This window comes from Eufriesea mexicana, unplaced genomic scaffold (genome assembly GCF_001483705.2).
Source record: "Eufriesea mexicana isolate 0111107269 unplaced genomic scaffold, ASM148370v2 scaffold34, whole genome shotgun sequence".
NCBI classification, from domain to species: Eukaryota; Metazoa; Arthropoda; class Insecta; order Hymenoptera; family Apidae; genus Eufriesea; species Eufriesea mexicana.
The window spans coordinates 306,896-327,652 of NW_016908217.1; the positions used below are offsets into that span (position 1 = coordinate 306,896).

A 20,757-nucleotide genomic window follows, 5' to 3' on the forward strand; every position below is an offset into this window, starting at 1 on the left:
CAATATAATGAATATCATATATAACGTATAATATTAATATAATAGCTGCATGTCACACATATCCATCACATATTACACACTAAAATTCAATATAATAAGCCACCTAGTCTTAATATATAACATATATAGTGTTTATATCATATATATAATCATACACCATATCACACGTATCACACGTAACATACGTAATATTTACACAATATATAACATACACAACATACCATACCACATCACACATAACAATAAACCTAACACAAACATATATCAAACCATCCTACCTTAATATATAACATACGTAGTATTTATATCGTACATATAATCACACACCATATCAAACATAAAATACGTAATATTTATGCAATATATATATATAATACACAATTACCATATCACATCACACGTAATGAATCTACCAGAAACACAAACACATACCAAACCTATCTTAACACTGAACCTACCAGGCCCCCCAAAAATAGTCTTTTCCATGTGTTCAATTAAAAATTTCATTGTCCTTTTGACCACATATCTTTACAATTTTTCTTTTAATACAGGTTCAATCAATTTCCCGATGTCTCCTCGAGTTCCATTTTTCTGAAGAATCTCTAATTCTATTTCCTCGTCTACCGGTCATGACAGGTCCATTGTCAAGACACGATCTTCTACGCACGCATTCCACGCCGAATCTCACGAAACACAGGACTCGCAACGGAATTCCTCCGGTTCCTCCGCGGTCGTAGCTGTCCTCGAGGTTGCAGGAAGTCTCGAGCGGACAGCTGTTGCTGAAGATCGCGCGGCGTGACGTGTCGTGTCGTAATTAACGATCGTAATTCAGCCCCTCGCGTTATCTGCCGGCCGACTTAGCCCGAGAGGGACTGCCGACAGTCGTGGACGTTATTCAATAATCGAAATTAAGATCCGCGGCCGCGATATACCCGCCGGCGAGCTATCCGCGTCACTTTGCCCACGAGGATCCCGGTGAACGTTGTTAGCGTTATCGATTAGTGCAATTAGGACTGGAAATGCCCGAGACGTGTGCCCGTGGCCGGGTAATAGCGACTTTTTCTCGGCAGGAATTTCGCAGGGACGCTGTCGGGCATGTAATTAAGCGATTTACATTTTAACGGCAAGTCAGATCGTTTGCACTTATCGAGAGGCTCGTCCCGACGCTTTTCCCTCTTTCGCGATGTCGGTGATGCTGGGACGCTTGTGAAAAAATTCTTCCTTTCTCGGCCAAGTCTCGAATGGAAACTCTCCTTTATTTTATTCTCTTTCTGCTCCTCTTCGAGCATTTTGCACTGGGGAAACTGCCCGGAGAGTCAGGGAAAGAATTATGTGTTTTTGGGGCTCGCGATGGTTATGATAATAGGCGAAGTTGTATCGGTTAAAGTCGTTTCGGAGTTTCCAGTTCTTACACAGAGGTTTTATAGGGTTTCAGAGAGATGGAGCAATTTTTTGGACGCTCGTTTGGGATCCCGATTTTGTCAGACGTTGATGGCGATAACGAGAAGATTTTAAGGAAATTAAAGCTCTCTGATCGTGTTTGGTTAAGGATTTATGAGAGTTCTGTTAATATAAAGGAATGAATGTTTAGGTTAATACTTATTATTTGGTTGTACCATTTGTTAATTGATTTTATTAATTTTTGTTAAGCTCTTGATCAATTTTTTAGCCAAAGGTTTCCTTTTATTTTGTTGCTCATCAATACTAGCTATCTCAGGTACCAAAAAACAACAATTAATAGCTGACAACGAATAATTAAAAATAAAAAAGTAGGAAACCAGAACTCAGGATACAGGATTGTGGAGTGAGAGTAACTATCTAATGTATAGCAATAATAATTTTTGGCTCATTTTATCCGTGAAAATCAGTGCTATGTAGAGTACCTTCCACACCACTGTTATCTCTCTTAGCTAATAGCAAATAACAGCTAATAACTGACAATTAATAATTGAAAATGAAAAATAAGAAATTAGAACTTAGGACGAAGAATTGTGTAGTGAAAACAACTATCTGATATGCAACAATAACAATTTTTGAATCATTTTATCTGTGAAAATCAGTGCTATGTAGATTACCTTCCTCACCACTGCTAGCTCTCTTAGGTATCAGCAAATAATAACTAATAACTTACAACAAAAACTGAAAATTAAAAGATTAGAAATCAGAACTCCAGATGGAGAATTGTGTAGTGAGAACAACCATCCGTTGCTTAACATTAATAATTTTTGAGTCATTTTATGCGTGAAAATCAGTGCTATGTAGAGTATCCTCCTCACCATTGCTAGCTATCTTATAACTAAAAATGAAAAAATTAGAGATTAGAACTTAGGACGGAGAATTGTATAGTGAAAATAACTATCCAGTGTATAATAATAATAATTTTTGACTCATTTTATCCGTAAAAATCGTCGCAATGTAGGGTATCGTGATAATTACATTTAACAGAACAAAAACGAATTAATTATAAAACACATTTCGAATGTTTTATCAACTAGCTTGAACATGTGAATTTCACATAGGTATCGAGTAGATTTCAAGTATCTAAATAAATGCTATTCTTCGAACGACCTTGTAGCTGAGAACTTGTGTGATAAAAATTTTCAGGGTGATTACGTTTAATGTAACAAATACATATTAATTATAAAATCCGAATTAAAGGAAGAAAAAAGTGTAAAGACGTTGTTAATCGGATGGTATATCTTTATATCTGGTTTATACAGGTAATTTATTAGGCAAGGTACGCGCTCGTTAAAACATACTCCCGGGAGGTAGAAAACGTTGAGCAAAAATATGAGTAGCTCCTGCCTAAGATCTTAATTTAACTTACGGTTTAACGAGTTTTCGATGGATACAAGGAATCCTGCAGCTTTTTACATCGATGCTTCGAAGAAAGGAGCATTACGATACCTTGCAGTTCATTCGCAATGCACGATACGATCTTGATGAATACGCACGATTACTAAAGTTCGAAGAATTTTTGGATCATTAATAATTTCAGCCGCAAGATCATCGTCGTTGACGTTCATTAGCGAGATGATAAATTCAAGATACACGCCGAGTAAAATAAAACATCATAAATCCGATTCTATTCCAACGATATAAGTGATCATATTCGCGAAAACTGCACGCTTGTTACCCTTAACAAATTGTTCCACGTTAGCTTTCGCGACAAATTTCCAATTGGTGCAATTTATATTCACCCCTGAGCTTTCAAAAATTATATATTTATTTATATATATAATTAAAGGGTATCCTCATTAGTGTGCATTTCTAGATTTAACAAGTTCTATAAGGTGGACATTACATATAAAAAAAAACGTTACATATCAAATATGAAGATAGTTCATGAAAGGAATTGGCCGATCCAGTGGAGAAATATAGCTCGAAACTGGTCCTTTCATTATCTTTCCTAATTAATTTGTGGACAAATAATTGTTGGAAAATTAAAACTAATATAATTCTAGAAATGATTAATTTTATAATAATTTAAAATAATTTTATAAAAATATACGATATTATAAATGTTGAATAATCGCGGTGGGCTAATTTTTTTGCATAAATGAAGGGATCAGAACCTATTGGATTGCTATAGTCATTTCAATTCCTATAGGTTTTTGATTAGAAATTTCAATTTTATTGATATTTTCGACTAACATCGTGGTGAGCTAATTTTTTTGCATAGATGAAGGGATCAGAACCTATTGGATTGCTATAATCATTTCAATTCCTATAGGTTTTTGATTAGAAATTTCAATTACATTCACATGTTAAAAAACGTAGAAAATATTGGTGTCCATTTCTATACACGATATCTGTGGTAGTGGTTGTCATAGAATGTGTGGTACGAGTGTGAGGAATGTTTGTGTAGAAGAATATGTGTGTGACGAATTTGACAGAGTCGTGAAAAAACAATCAGTAGGTGAATGACAGTCATTATATATAGACGTTGTATGTGAAAGAGTCCTCGAGAGATTATATCGCTGTTAGAAGCGAATTTATTTTACGAGATTTAGTTATAATTTATGTTGTGCTGTTATTGTGTTAAATAAATCTTCTTATTAGTTTATCTATTTACTCACAATTTCAACTATAGAATGGCATCGTAGGATAATTATGAAGATCAACTAGGATATATTTAAATAAATAAACGTCGGTTGAGCTCATAGAAACGGTGATCAAAAATTTCTCAAAATAAGGGTCGTGTAAAGAGAACGTTCACGTTATTCACGTTCGTCTCGAAATCTCACGATGAAAATTTAATCAAAAAGATACACGAATGGTGAAAATATATATACATACCCGAAGTGATGGGTGGAATGTAGTTTTCAATCGCGAACAACGGAATTTTTCCACTTTCCTTCACTTCCGTGCGAATATCCGCGATCAAAGATCGCTAACAGGTTCTCGCAAAAAAGCAATCGGCCAGCCTCTGTTCCCATCGGTTCTTAATACCTGCAACTTCTCGAATTTCCGTTCGACCCACGCAGGAGGACCGTTTCCGGCACGGATTTTATCGCGTCCGTACTTTTTAATTGTCGTCGTTAGCGCACGTAGCACTTACCATCGTGCCCGACCGATCCCTGGCCTTCTAGTTTCCCTTTTTCTACGATCACGGAGTCCCCACGGTTTCGCCGTAATAATCGACACGGTGAAACGGCCGCGAATTTGCCGATCCGGCAGACAGGGAGCGTCGGTTTGTTCCGTGGCCACGAAATTTACAACAATTTCGCGTTCCGCGACACCACTGTTTCCCTTGCGAGCTAGCAAACATCGTTTGGTTCGAGCTTGCGGCGTGAAACCGGTCGAAATCGATTTCGTTGGTCGAATTAAAGGGCCCTTTGTCGAAAATAGCTGCTTTGTGTATTTCGGGGGCCGTGATCTCGCGAGTTGCGATTTTTGCTTGCCCACAAGGAATTTCGGACTCCAGAGTCGAAATTTAGCTCTAGTTCCTGGTATTTTAAAATTGCGTTCGCAGATTGGCAAAATAGAGGAGTTGATGATGTTGGAGCTACCGATCTCAGACGAATAATAATGGTAATAAAATAATACAAAATAAAAATATTTTAATGATTCGCAGTTTATTGTACGAGTTCCATTTTGGAGTCTTGAACATTGGCAAAAGTCATAAATTGAAAGAAAAATTGCAAACGCCTAATACGAAAAATATAAAAATCCTCAACGTGGTTAACATGGAATAAATTATAATTTGAAAAAAAAATAATATAAAATGAAATTAGTGATATGGATGTGAAGCTTTGTGGCTTAGGTACTTGGCTCCATTCGGTATCTCGATGATGCTATAGTATGTCTAAAATCAATTGACCCTTCAAGGCCACTTCTCCCACTCCAAATAATGACACGAGTGGCTCCTTCTTTGGTAATCTCGATAGATACTTCGATCATTACCCATTGTGTTTTAAACATGACATGCATGCTTGTGAATCCCCTGTTCTCGATATTCGAAAGGAATAATAAAAAGAAGCAGGGATAACGAAGGAGAAATAAAATATATAGGGAAATAGAATATTATAGAATTTCTATAGAGAAATAGAAAATCGAACCGGTTTTATGGTAAATTCTTTAATTAATTTTGGTTATGTCTCGTTTATCTTTGTTTTCGATTCGATATACGTCGATATAAGTTCTGATTTTCTTCAGTAAATAAATTACCAATATTTATATCAGAAACAATTTTTCTAAAATGCTATCATCCGATCTATTGATCCCTTAAGTCTCTCTCAAAAATCCATATGGCAGATATTATCTGTAGGAAACAGGCAGACATTCATTTAGCTCAATAATCACGCAGGAGCAATAATTACTAACGTGAAATTAATTTTTTAATTAAATTAAATATACATATGTTTAGTGACAAAATTTTCCTAGGTTCCTGCAAAGATTCGTTATGTCTATTACATATATATGTAAATAAAAATACTCTGTAGTGGTATAAATGTATATGAAGAAAATCGGTAAGACTCGTGTGCTTCTTGGTTTGCTAAAAATTCGTGGAAAGATGGGATGAAATTCTTTTTTCTCGGGCAAATGATAAAGTCGCAGTTGGGAGTGCTCCGAATGGTTCCTGCACCGAGGGAGGGTTCTCGAAAGGAGTTCTCAGCGCGAAAACCACGCGAAAAAGCACCGCCCAGACGAGAGTATCGAGTCCTGTGCACGCCGATTAATTTCTCGCGTGGCTACGGGGAGGAAAGCGAGGCCTGCCGAAAAGGGGGTTGAATGTTAACCGCAGCCGACCAATGAGAGGTCGGCTGCTCGAGTGGAACCCTTCTCGAGGAGACCCTCGAAAATCCGTACGAGTCGCTGGAATAAAAAGGGGGCCTCGTTGTGGCTGGCTGGTCGTTTCATTCGTGTGACACGTTGGTAGAAAGAAGGGGGTTGGAAGGGGTGGAAGAGTCACAGGAAGTGTTTAGCAGCGACTTGCTCCTTGATTAATCGCACAAAGAGACCCGCTGTTCCAGTCATCTTCTCGATTTCTTGCACGTCGAATGTGTGTTTCTGTCTTTTGCTTGGCATTTCTTGAGTTGAGAACTCTTACTTAATTAATAGCGTTTTGATTATATTATGGGTAGAATTTTTCATGGATGTGTTTCTCCATGTATGCATGCACTATATAAAGAAATCCACGATTTCCGGTTATTTTCTCAATTTCTGATATACTTTTCGAATTCATGTTTCTGTCTTTTACTTGGAATTTCTTGAATTGAAAATTCCTATTTAATTAATGGTATTTTGATCATGGATAAAATGTTTGATAGATGTGTTTCTTGATGTATGCATGCTCTGTATGAAGAAATCCAGTATTTTCGGTCATTTTCTTGATTTTTGATGTACGTCGAATTCATGTTTCTGGCTTTTACTTGGAATTTCTTGGATTGAAAACTCTCATTTAATTAATGGTATTTTGATCATAGATAAAATGTTTAATAGTTGTGTTTCTCGACGTGTGCATGCTCTGTATAAAGAAATTTACCATTTCCGGTCATTTTCTTGATTTTTGATGTATGTCGAATTCATGTTTCTGGTTTTTACTTGGAATTTCTTGGATTGGAAATTCCTGTTTAATTAATGGTATTTTGATCATGGGTAAAATGTTTAATAGATGTGTTTCTCGATGTATGCATGTTCTGCATAAAGAGGTCAGCGATTTCCGGTCATATTGTACATTTTCTTTACATCAAATCCGTATTTCTGACTTTTATTTGGAATTTCTTGAGTTGAATCCTTTAGGCTGATTATAATAGTGTTTCGACATGGATAGAATTTTCGTTGTGTATGTTTTGCTGTATGTTGCTTTGCTTTGGAAACATTTGTTGTTTGTTATTTGGGATGATGCACGTTGTTTGTTATTCGGGACGATGCGTTTTGTTTGGGATTTTAGTGGAAAAGGGTTGTAAAATTTGTCTTCGCTAATGGTTTGCTGTTGCATTTGTAGTTTGATGAAATGATTTTTTGAATTTCGTTTGATTTACGAATTGGTGGGGTATTGATAAGGGTTTTGTTGGATGAGGAGGAGGTATGTTGCTTGGAAAATTGAATTTATTTTTGAGAATTCGTTTTAGTTTGTAGACTCAGAGCATTCGTAAGATCCGGATGCATAATTCTTAATAGGGTACTTTAAGTTCGTATTGCTATAATAATAACAATAAAAGCCAAGTTTTTAAATATCTTTAATAGATATAAGAAATATCGAAGCATATGTATATATATAGGTAAAATTAATAATTTAAATGATTTATCAGAATAAAACTATATATTTTTAAAATAATTTAGAAATAGTTATACGAATATTAGAATTAAATGGCTGGACATTTTTTGGAAGATATTTTTATACTATTTACAAAAGAAAAAAGTATAGAAATTCTGACATAAATTTATATACCCGCAATAAAATTAAACGCGTCGACACCGACACGATTCTTACATTTCCTAAAGTACTTTGAAACAACGACTTAAGATTCTAAAACGAGAATGTAAGAAAATTTACAATGTGCATGTGTACTCGAAACTAGAACACAATTACGTTGTCTCCATTTCGATGCTTGGTCGAGAGAGCCGCCTCTGCTGTTCAGTTTCAAAATACGCTTTTGGCACGAAGGGGAACGGGACAGAAGATGCAGGAGGAAACGAAGAGAAAAAAGACGCATCATAGCGAGACCAATGAAGACACTAAGACACGTAAGGCGTGCAATGACGAAAGCAAGAAATTAGACGGAAGTAAAGAAATGCTCAAAGAAAGAGACAGGTTAACAAAGAGAAGGAAATGAACCGAGAGGGGTCAATGGTTGCAATGGAAAGAAGTAGGGACGCAAAGATACTGTTATTAATCGTAGATAAGTCTGATATCGTCTCTATTGCATCTTAATATTTATTTATAATCGTCGTTGTAATTTATACTCGAATTAAAATTGGAATTAAATCCACTTTGGTATAAAAATTAGAATTAATTCTCTAAATATAGTCAAAATCAATGACAGGATGCCTATTGACAAACCTGAATCTACTTATGACATTTAAAATACCTTATAATTAATTTAAAAGACATTTTAGGTGCTTATGGTAATTTAATTATTCCTCCGGAATATTCTTAGTAAATATACCCAGAGAAAGAATTATTTCAAATCTTTATTTCCAATTATTTTCTATCTACATAAAAATTGTACACTAGTACGAAAGAATTGTTTCCATTAACGTCGTATTTTTCCTGAAATAAAATATCTTTCTGCACAGAGGGAAAATTATTTTTGTATATGCGGCGATAAAAGAGAAGTGATTCGCTTTCATGCAGAAAGAAAAATGTCCCAGACGAGCATATGTAAAAACCCGTGTGTTCAAGAGCATCTAACAAATTCGTTGTCATTTATTTCGCAGTGTAGCTTGCGCAGACTTGAATGGAAGTCAATGACTATCATCAACGTTTGTCACTTGAAGCGTGACACAAGACTTTTACGTTGGAATAACACGTGCTCTTATGTAACACGTGACGTTGAGTCGCACAAGCTTGACACAACTTGCAATGGAATTAATGAACGAATAAAGCAAAGCAACGGAAGAACAAGTAATGTAAATTACTTGTAACATCGATGGACAAGCGATACTTGAATCTTAAACACCTTGTCTACGAAAACAAGTCGAAGCTTCCATCGAGGATCGAGGAATTATTTCACAAAACACAAGTTTAAAGAAATTTTTAAAAATCAAATTACATCTTGGAGTACCACCAAGATATTACGATAAAAATAAAGTAGAAAACATCGCGAGATATTTCTCTCAAATTTGAAATAGCAATACTGTGAGTTTGCTGTTTAAAAATTATATATTTATTACAAATTATAATATATACACGTCACGTAAAGATTACAAAGATTAGGTATATGTGCTGAATTTTCTCTTAATACTATTATTATCTCGTCACTGTTCACTTTCACGCTTTTCATAACAAACCGACACTTCACACAACATATTGGCTCTGATCTATAACAATTGCACAATACCACGCATTCTAGATGTTCCATCTGCCATCACTCGACCTCATACACTCGCATTCACACTAATTAAACCAAGTCCACAAATTGTAGATAACGTATTTAACTCCTTGCACTCGAGAGGCGCCCTTCAGTCGCCATTTAATAAAATTTCGAAGCTCGTTATTAATTATTATATCAAATTTAAAGTAATGTAACAGTGTGCGAGGTATCGAAATTAAATAATTCTACGTGTTAATTATTATACAATTTCTTATTTACTGCTCAAAAAATATCATCAGCTTAATAGCACAAAATTTTCCAACTCGTACTCTTCTTTAGCTAAAAAAATTGTCGAGCGCAAAGGGTTAATTATTATTCTTCCAATTATTCTCTTTTTGTTTTATTTAGGCAGTTTACAATTTCTAATGGGATCGATTATTTTTATTTTAATCAAATTTACATTCGCGATATTAATTTATCTCGGTATAGTAATTCGAGTTTAGGTAGGTCTAGGGTCTATTGTTATTAACACTAGGTTTACGAACGCTACATATCTAACATTCCTGCCATCACTCGTATTCACACTAAGAAAACCAAATCCACACATACTATATCCTGAATCAAGAAAAAATGACAGAATCCAGCAAAATTAAACTAAAATAAAACGACAGTTAATTGTTCATTGAAAGTCTATCGAAACGCGTTCACGTTAACGCCATCTATCTCGGAAACTCGAAAATCCGAAATGAACGATAAACAGGCTCATAAACTGCCTAACAACATCGAAATAAAGAAGAAAAGTAGTCACAGGAGGCCGAAGGTTCCTCCCAAACCTCGTACTTACCTGCATCACCATCTCCAAGCCAGGAATCAGCAGCAAAGTGCCCAGTAGCCAACAAAACAGTCGATCTCCTCAAACCCAGCATCCCCTCGTTACGATGCTCTCGGGAAGATGTCGTAATCGATTCGGCAAAAACAAAACCAACCGAACTCCCCCCACGAAAAAGGAAAAATAAAAAGAAAAAAACAGAAGAGCAGAGAGGAAGAGGAGGATAAAAGCGTGCAACAGGAAAAAGAGAAGGGTGCCAAAAAGGCAACGACGAAGGATGACGAGAGGAAAAGGGTGGAGAGAGGCCGAGGGAACACCGCAGGACTCCTTGACAGGAGGAAGAGAGACGACGAAGGGCAGACGCTCGTGGGGTAGGCAGGAGAGAAAAAGAGGAGAGAGGAGTGTGGAGCGAGAAGGAGAGAGGAAAAAAGGAGAGAGAAAAAAGAGAGGGGAAGGAGAGAAACGACCTTGTTAAGTAGGAGGTGCGTGGCACGCATGGCGACGCAAACACAAGGCGTGGCTCGAAAGAGTCTCGACCCTATGTGTCTATCCCTGGTACCCGCTGGCACACGTACACCCACGATTGGAACGATCCACGGCCCACGTTTATCTGCACGCGTTACGTCATGCGAGCGAGTATCTCGCGGCGGAATAACGACGAGTAAAACGTGAAAGAGCGCCGCGTGGGGGTGGCAGAGCCGCCGTGAGAATTCATTCGGTAGATCTGATTCCAACAGTCCGCCGCGGGAATCGATCGTCGGCGTGCCGTGTCGAGGACCTTCTCTTCCTTTTCCTTTTTCTCCACTCCATTTTCCTCTATGTATACATATTTTTTCTCCTCTTTCATCCTCCTCTTCGTTGCTTGTCTCCGTTTGTTTCGGTTCCTTGGCTCCTCTCGTGTCTCGTTTCGTTTCGTTTGGTTTTCGGGTTGGGTGCGATTGGTGTAGAGAAGGACGAAGAAGGATCGGAGAATGAGGCTGAGCAGTGGCGGTTCGGCGAGTAGATATGAGCGCAGACGGACGTGTCGATAGGTGAGTCGATGAATTTTAGGTGGGATGGGAATAGTCCTTGGGACGCGAGGCTCGCGTGCGATGGGAATGATGGCTAAGACTCCGTGTTTACTTTCTTGGTCTCGCCGTGTGAGAAAGAGCGATTGCTGATACGATGCCAGATAGTGGAGTGGATGTTGGGTGCGATCGTTGTGAAGGTAACTGCATTGATCGCTCATTGTTCGTAGAGAGGAAAGCAATGGGTGCTGATAGCCGGGTTCAGCGAGAGTGCGGATGCTCGAGTGCGCGTTGCTACGAGTCACGTGGGGCAAGATGCGCGTGTGGATAAGTATAGAAATTTATATAAACAGCCTTGTAGACTGATAAGACGACAATTTTCGATTGAGAAGTCGTACGAGGTATTTCAATTCTACCTGTAGTAGCGATAGTGGTAGATTTACGCTGATCTCGTGCGATACGAAACGGTTATTTTGTCTGATTTGTGGGATCACTTGTGCATTTTTGATGTTTTGTTGAATACTTTACAAACGTCGATTCGTTACACGAGTCTCGGTTGATGAAACAGGCGATATATGAATTTCGCAATTTGGGAAATTGAAGGATTCTGATGTTGAAGAATTATGTTATGTACGTTACGAGAATAGTTGTGGAATTAGGTGTCAAAAGCAATTGTCGAATGCAGAATTCTTAATCGAATGCTTAAAATCGGTCACTTATATTATGTTATGTGCATTATGAGAATAGTTGTGCAGTTAAGTGTCAAAAGCAATTGTTGAATGCAGAATTCTTAATCGAATATTCAAAATCGATCAATTATATTATGTTATGTAGATCACGAAAATAGTTGTGAAGTTAGCTGTCAGAATCAATTATGTCGAATGCACTTATATCGTGGCAGATTTAATGTCAACCCTTTACTCTCCTACGCAGAGCTAAACCGATTTTAATCCCAATATATAAACATAAAAATAACTGATCTTGGATTCTATGAATCTCTTGAAAGTGCAATTTCGATGACGAACACCTTATATCTTTGTATCTAACAGATTACTCTGTTATCCAACTACGTCACGACTTGAGTCACCGAGTAAAATAAAATTTCAGCAACACGTATGTCTGTCTTAGATCTAAATTTAAGCGTTTTCCTGTTTCTCTATATATCTCTGAAACTCCGATACCTATCGAACGTCGCTGTCTGCTGTCACTGACCTGTCATTGCCTATTGACCGAGGTTCCAGGCAATTATCTCGAACCCGGATTAATTAATACTCGAACCCGTGGTCTACGCAGGAAACGAGAAAATTCTATAACTATAATAAAAAGGAATGGAAGAATGTCACCATTTATTCACGCACGTACACAGACGAGTGCGCTAACGTTGTTGAAATATCGCGAGCGCAGCATGCAAAGTCGTTCAAACTTCGGCTCACAGTTGTGATTTATCAGGCGAAGGTTCGCATATTGCGAACAGCGTATTCACGTTACGGTTTTTCATTTCGCGCTTATTGCTGGCCGGTGGAACACCGGCGAAGGGAAAGGGCGCGAAAATGGGAGCGGAAATTTATACGTGTATCTGTCTTTCAGGGATCGTGGTGTCGAATGCAGGAGCCGGTGGCGTGCCGGTCGGGATCGCGGTGGCCAGGCAGAGATTGCAGCACCAGGAAACATCCACTTCGATGCGCAATGTTTCCCTGAGTCATCACACCTCGCATCACGCGAGCTATCATCACTTCCAGCCCGACAATCTGGGTAAGTTTTTACGACCTCTTTACGTTTCCTTCTCTGCGAACGTGAGAAGTCTGCGAGATCCTCGCGAGAAGGCTGCTGCGAGTGCTTCGATTTCGATTCCTATGATACATTCTATGGATTTGGACAATTTCCGAATTTCGAGACGGTAAAATTTCGCTCTGAGATGGGTGGGATTTGGGAAAAGTACTGAGGAGTACTGAGGGTGGAACCAGAGAGACGATTTAACCCTTTGCACTCGAGAGACACCTCTCAGTCGTCATTTAATCAGATTCTAAAGATGGATATTAACACTAGGTTTACGGACGCTATCTGTATACCTGTTTCTAAGGACATCTGTCAAATTGACAGGTAAAAGAATCCACGTGCCCTTTTTTTTTTTAACGATTAGTTTAATTTAAAAACAATTATATGTTATATTAACAGTTTTAATATAAGTTAACTAAATCTGTTAACATCGTATAATTGAAGCAACCCTTCCGTCAAATCGACGGGTTCCGTAAATCTAGTGTTAATATATCAAGTTTACAATTACCCAACGATGCGTGGAATATCGAAATAAAATAATTCTGCGTCTTAATTTGCATACGATTTCTTATTTACCGTTTTAAAATTATCGTCGACTTATAGCAGAAAGTCTTTGAATTACTATTTTCCTATAACGAAAAAATCGTCGAGTGCAAGGGGTTAATCCCTGTAGGGATGATGGTAGAGGCTGAATGGTAAAGCGAAGAATGGTAGGAAAGAAATAATTTGTCGTTCGATTTGTATCGAATTTTTGGTATTTTTAGAGATTTTCGAAATTTTTGTGAGTTATTGTTCATATTCTTTATAATTATTTGCAAAATAATGTCATGTGATGTCTGAAGGGTAGAACAGGAGATCTGTATGATTAATTGTAGGGATATAAAGACTTAGGGTCCTAATTTTTGATAATTTCTAGATAAAATGGAAGAATATGGAAGAATAAAATAATTTTTGTAGAATTTCTTGTTATTTTTTGACATTTAAAATTTGTATAATTATTTATGCAAGTGAATGTAATATAATATTTAATAGCTTGGGTAAGAGGAGATCTGTAGGTTATATGTGTAATAATTATTTTCTTCATAAATAATTCTTCCATTAAAAAATATCGAAATACACAATGGAGGTCGGGGTAATAACAATTCAAAGGAATAAAAGTAATTCATCTCGTGCTTCGATTATTAACAAATTTGCAGAAGTAAAAACTTGCAATTAATTTCTGAACAATCGGACGAGTTATTATTCTACTTTCTGCGAATAATTAACAATAGTCTGAAATCGTAGCCGTTTCGTTATTTAGCATCAAGTATTTCCGAGGGATGTGTTTCACGCGAAGCTTCAAATGCATTATCAATAATTTACCAATATCGGAGAATTGTTAATCATTTGTCATTATGCATGGAATTTATGAGATATATATATAATGATAAATTGCATTCGTGGGATAGATATATTCCTCCAATACACTGTATAACACTCGATGTAATTAGGAAAACAGGATTCTGATCAATCGGAGGAAATGAACTATATATAAATTTAATATACTAATTTTCTTCACAAATGAAACTAGCATAGTTAACCAAAAACATCGCACATTTCGAATCTTTTCCTCATTCGACGTAGCATATTTGCTTTCCATGAAACGAGCTACCCTTCGCATTAAATCCATTCAACATAACCTCAAAGCTATTTAATTCCCCATTAATCCTGGCTCTTCGTGAAATTTCAAAATTATAGCAATTTTTCACTCTGTTCGATCGACATTATCCTCTCTAATTTTGTTACAAGAAAATATTATTCCAGAATCACTGAAACGGATGGAATTATTTTCTCAAAAATTATTAATATTTAATCTTTCATCGTCCTAAAATATTCCCAAAATGTATAAATTAAAACGTCCGCAGCAATCCAGCTGTCGAGAGAAATATATCTACAGATCCAGCCAATCTCGTCGATCAAACAGTCATTACGATGAGTAAATACACCCTTCGGTAAATAACCAAAAACCATGTACTCCGTGCAAAGAACCGGTGAATATCAAAGCGGGAAAAATTGAAAGGGAAAGAAGTGTCATTAGAAAAGAATTTTTAGCACAAAGTAAGCAGGAAATATCGTTTAACCGAGACCACAGAGCAGCAGAGAATTGAACGAGTCAAAGAGGTGTTGCACTCTTTTCGCAGAGTTTCTTTGAAAAACCGATTGCATACGATCGCTCAAAAGGGCTTTCTTCCAATCTTTAAACGTAAGAGCCGTAATATCGTTTGAATATTATGGAAAAAATGAAAAAGATCACTTTCGCGAAGACTTTTGCTTCTTAAAAGACAGAGCTATGTCATGGAAGCTTAATCATTTCGATGCACCGAAATTCATCTAAAGAAAAATAGTATAAAATTACTTTTTTCTTTTCAAAAAATAGCACTTTGTGTAATATTTAAAACTACACGGAGTGTCATTAAAAAAAAAAAAAATTGCTAAAAAAGATAATCAAATCTTAGAACAACTCATGGTCAAAAATGGTAGTACAATTTCTCAGAGCATGAATCAAAGAATTTGAATAAGTGACGTTTGAAGAAGCAAAAATTGATCTCTAAGAACGCTAAAATTTGGCGAAATGTGCAACAGATTCGAAGACACTACGTGTGCAAAATAATACTTGACACTGGTTGACTGTCATACGAGAAAGTTACCCAAAGCACACGATCAAACGTTAGAATTCCTCGATGAAAGCGATAACATTTGGCAAGTAACAAAGCAGAAGACATATGGAACAGTATTTGATACTCAGCAAGTGTCGCTCGCGAAAGGAAGTCATTGAAAGTGGATGACAGAGCGTTAAAATTCATCAGTGACAGCGCTGAAGTTTGGCAGAGAATAGACTAGAGCATGTGAGGATTCGCGGATATTTAGTACTCTCAGAGTGTTATTTAACAAGGAAAGTCATCGAAAGTGGACGAGCAAGCATCAGTCGATGAAAACGATGATAAGGCTGAACACTAGGTAGGAAATTCAGAGATGAGATAGGCGTGTAGCCTACGCGTGAAACCCAAATCGAGAGCCGTTCTTGGAACGTTTTCCTTCGCGACTTTTATCCGCTTTTGATACGCAATAATGCTCAGGGTCGACTACATTCGCGTGTATGAAACCCGCCGAGAAAAACTCATTCTAGGCTAATTACTTTTCATACCTGTCCGACTGTGTGTTGGTTCTACATTGTTCCGTGCGCCGCGCTTAAGGCGCATTCGTTGCGTCACCGTTCCTTCTGACGATACCTTTTTCCGTTTGACACCGTTATTTTCAGCTATGGATTAGTCCAGATAATTTTATCCGAGTCGTCCGAATTCGAGGATCGCATGGTTTCGTATGGATCCGTCGAGAGACGAGTCATTTATTCGTCTGGGTTGTCCATATGGAGGATATCCACTGAATTCTCTTGTGATTCTTGCTCTGATAGAATTGCTGTAGAATTTAGATTTTCAGTAAATAGATTGATCTAATGGCTATAGTACTGTATAGATCGGTATACTTAGTACTGTATTCTAAATTTGTAATATCTCAAGCGATAATTGATATATCCATTCATGATTATAGAATTGGTATAGAATTTTGATGATCTGTGGATAGATTGGCATATAGCAATGGCTATAGTACTCTGAAGATGGATATACTGATGGAGTGTCATTGTAATTGGGTTTCCAGATTGTGTCTATGTAACTGGAGGTATTTAATTTCTAGTTAAGGGTTAATTTTGAACACTTAATAAAAACGTATGTTACCTTTTGACTGAATTTTTGAATTTTTAGTGTCCTCGGTGTTCCTTATTTTTGACATGATATAGGAGCTTTTGGAGAATTGAATGTATTATATGTTACATTACAAATAATGAAATAAAATAAAGGTCCTGCGATTTTTGGGAATTTTTCATTACGGTTTGGTTATTAAATAATTATGGTTGTTCATATAAGCATTGGGGTGCAATAAGGGTTAGTAGTGGTTACTTAAAATGGCCTCAAAGATGTTTATATAAATTTATATAAAGACAAATCATTTATAGGATTAGGTCGATCACATGGGAGGTGTCCATCAGATTCTCTCTACTATGATTAATTGGAGTACCATTGTAATTGGATTTGAAGTTAATAATAATGTCTTAATTTAAGTATTTAATTTAAAGTTAATTTTAATTTGCGTAGCTTTAACTTAATTTCTAATGTTAGGTATCTGGGATAGTCTCGTAGAAATTCATCACTTGGTATGAAATTCGTATCTTTGTCTTCAATATTTTAATTTTCCATTCTATAAAATCACACATTTTGAAAATTTAAGAACTCCTGTATTGTTCTATTTAATTGTATTTATTCATAATTTGTTTGTTCGCGTGTGAGTTGATATTTCTCGAAGTTCACATTGCAAACTGAAATTGTGAGTTCACGTAATTCAAGATAGACTTCACGTTAGCCAAGAGTTGGAAGTTAAGTTAAATAACAGGATCACATCAGCGAAGTGGTTTAAAGTTATTTCGACTCGGGCGATTCGAATTCCGCTAACTTGATTAATTTGAATAAGGTCTTAGACTCGAGCTATATTCGAGTTATGCACCAGAGGTACGGAGGTTATTTTCATAGAAACAGCACGCTTTTCGAATTTTTCATTTCAGCGAGGAGGGAATGTCCGAGCGGATAAATTTCATTCACACTGACTCGAATAACTGTCGTAACCTGAATTCCAACCGTGATAGTTTTATGTCGTTTTAATACTACGCTAGGCAATGAATGGAATACTCTCCTCGGTAATATTTAAAGACTGGTAAAAAAGGAAATTTATCGCTGTAAAAAGGAGTCTGGTAATTACGTAAATGAAAATTTAGTGCCTCGTTTTAATAAATGGAAAAAATGTATTTAGAAAATTTATATGGGCTTTATATTCTTTTTTTAAATCGAGCATTTAGAAAATATATTGGCAGGTTTCGAAGAAAGTTTATAAAATCGTATTTTCATTTTTTTAAACATCCTGTAACATTTACATACTAAATATTTACACGTATTAACTTTGAAATATTTTGCTATTAACTTCTCTGAGCAAAAGGATTTTAAAATATTTTATATTTTTTCATATTTAGGATTTTCAAATTGAAGGGAATTTAATCAACATCTTTAGGTATGATTATGTTTATGATATTATCTAAGCAAATTATAATTTTTAATAATTAATTAATTATTGGATTTGTCAGGAATTTAAATTTATTATATCACGGACATAATCTTGTTGATCGACTAATGCATGACATTAAGGTGTCATTATTTTGTTTCCTTTGTCTCTGTCTCTTTGTTCTACTTCTCGAATGCTTTACGAGTGTCAGTCTTGTCTATTTTTTATTATTTTTATTTTCAACCTAGATCAAGTTGTTGGCCTCGAATATTTTATTCTCTGTAACACCTATAGTGCTATTTTATTTTTCTATAATAAACTAGGTGCATGATTATTCTCGGATAATACAAATCCATTTTCTTTTTATTATTTTTGCCATTAACATTAATTTCGAATTATTCTATTTTCTGTCCTATGTTCTATAGCTATCTCAGAGTTAATTCGATAGTGTATACAATGTAGTGATTTCAATTTTAATTTCACCATATCATAATTTGGCGTCATTTTCATGATACCAAGACCAAATGCTTCTGTTTGTCTCAAATATTCCATTTTCTTTAATACTTACAATATTATTTTTATTTTCCATAATAAACAAATTGCATGCTTATTCTCACTAGTGATATAAATTCACCTCCACATTTTTCTCGTCAACAAAATCCAAGGGTACCATCTTTTTCCACATTGTATAATTATCTAAAACCCAATTTAATATCATATATAATACAACACTCCCAATTTTAACATCACCATATGTCATATTTGATATTTCTTTCACTATACCAAGATCAAATCCTTTTGTCTCACTTACTATAATCCCTGCAGTATTATTTTTATTTCGCATAATAAAGTGATCACTGATACATAGAAGTATAACACAGATTCATCTTCAAATTTTTCTGCTGAACAAAATTAATTTTTAATGGTAATGTATAATTCAACAATCCCAATTTTAGTATCACCATGTCAGATTCGATATTTTTTTCATGGCATCAAAATCAAATGCTTCTGTTTGTTTCACTTCCTATAATACCTATAGTACTATTTTCATTTCGCATAATAAAGTGAGCACTGATACACAGAAGTATAACATCTTCACATTTTTCTCCTCGACAAAATTAATTTCCAATGGCACCATCTTTCATTTACACTGTATTTACCTCTGAAACGAAATTTATAACACGATGCACTAATCGAATGATCCACACTTTACCTCCGAATCTTGAAATACCCCCAAGATCAAGTGCCCCTGTTGGCCTCGGGTTCGCGTTAATCACGAGATCATTTTCGTCGTTATCGGTTCATCGTTGCAAGAGTTTTCCTTTGTTGCGCGGTCTCACCTGTGGAATATTAGATATATTTCCACACGTACGCGTACGCACACCGGGAACAAATGTTATCGGATATACGGCTGTTTTCATTTGAGGCGGTGCTGCAGCCATCATAAAGCGAGCTGAAACATCTGGACGGAATATTAACGAGGGCCGGCGAAGGGCTGTCGACGTTCTTCGGAAATTCCTCTTCCGTCGTCCGAGGGTTCCAAACCGATCATCTTTCCGCGTGTCCGGGATCCACTCGTCCCGCACGAAATTTCCTCGTAGCTCTGCATTTTTCTCCCGGACATATTTCCTATACCATCCGCTTTTCAACCGAATACCTGTGTCCCACGGGGTACCAAGAATTTTTATTTTCCGCTCGAGTTTTGTTTCTTCCCCTTTCTATAAACCTTCTTCCAGCCACTTCCTTTTACCGATCGTACAAATTTCCTGTCGCATCCTCGCGATTTCCCGATGTATCTTTGAAGATGTCGTGAGAGCGGAATGAATAGGGGATGCTGGGGAAATTTTTATTGCTCCAGGCAGCCCAGTGTCAAACTTACCGTATTTGCGTTGGTGTATTTTATGGATTTAATGGAGAAAATAATATTGGACGAATTTTAATTTAATAATTGTAAATATTTACTGTCTGCAAATTATCGTCAAATATGAGAAAAATTTCATGTTAGTGATATTAATAAATTGTTGGACGCGATTGGATTAATTGCTAGACTTAGAAATACTGCAATTATTTGCAAATCGAGATGTCAACTGTCGAGTAAAACTCAAAACTAAACTGCAATAGTTTATATTATTTAAACTTGTACGATATGAGGCACCCTGTATTAACCCTTTGCATTCGAGGTATCGAAATCAAATAATTCTACAATTCTATTATTATACAATTCTTTATTTACTGCTCAAAAAAGTATCGTCAGCTTTTTTAGTAGAGAATCTTTGATTTTCTACTCTTCTCTAGCCAACAAATCGTAGAGTGGAAAGGGTTAATATTTACCCCTAAGGGTAAGAATGATTTTGAGAATATAATTTTCATAATTTAGATCACATTTGTCGAATAATTTTTGCTATATCTAACCACAGAGTTATTAAAAAATTTAGTATCATGTAACAAAAATTTATTATTTAATACACGAAATAAATCCTCCATCTCATTATCGACGATTAGAATTCTAAGTTCAGAG

The 20,757-nt window shown here is 36.1% G+C and overlaps 1 protein-coding gene across 1 annotated transcript in view; it reads left to right on the forward strand.

Annotated features, from left to right (window-relative positions):
• The window catches only part of wge (BAH domain and coiled-coil containing protein winged eye), a 118,862-nt gene that overhangs the window by 68,565 nt on the left and 29,540 nt on the right, over window positions 1-20,757 (forward strand). The window contains exon 6 of the mRNA XM_017909045.1: window positions 12,906-13,070. Within this exon, the coding sequence (XP_017764534.1) occupies window positions 12,906-13,070 (165 nt within the window). The remainder of the gene's footprint in view (window positions 1-12,905; window positions 13,071-20,757) is intronic.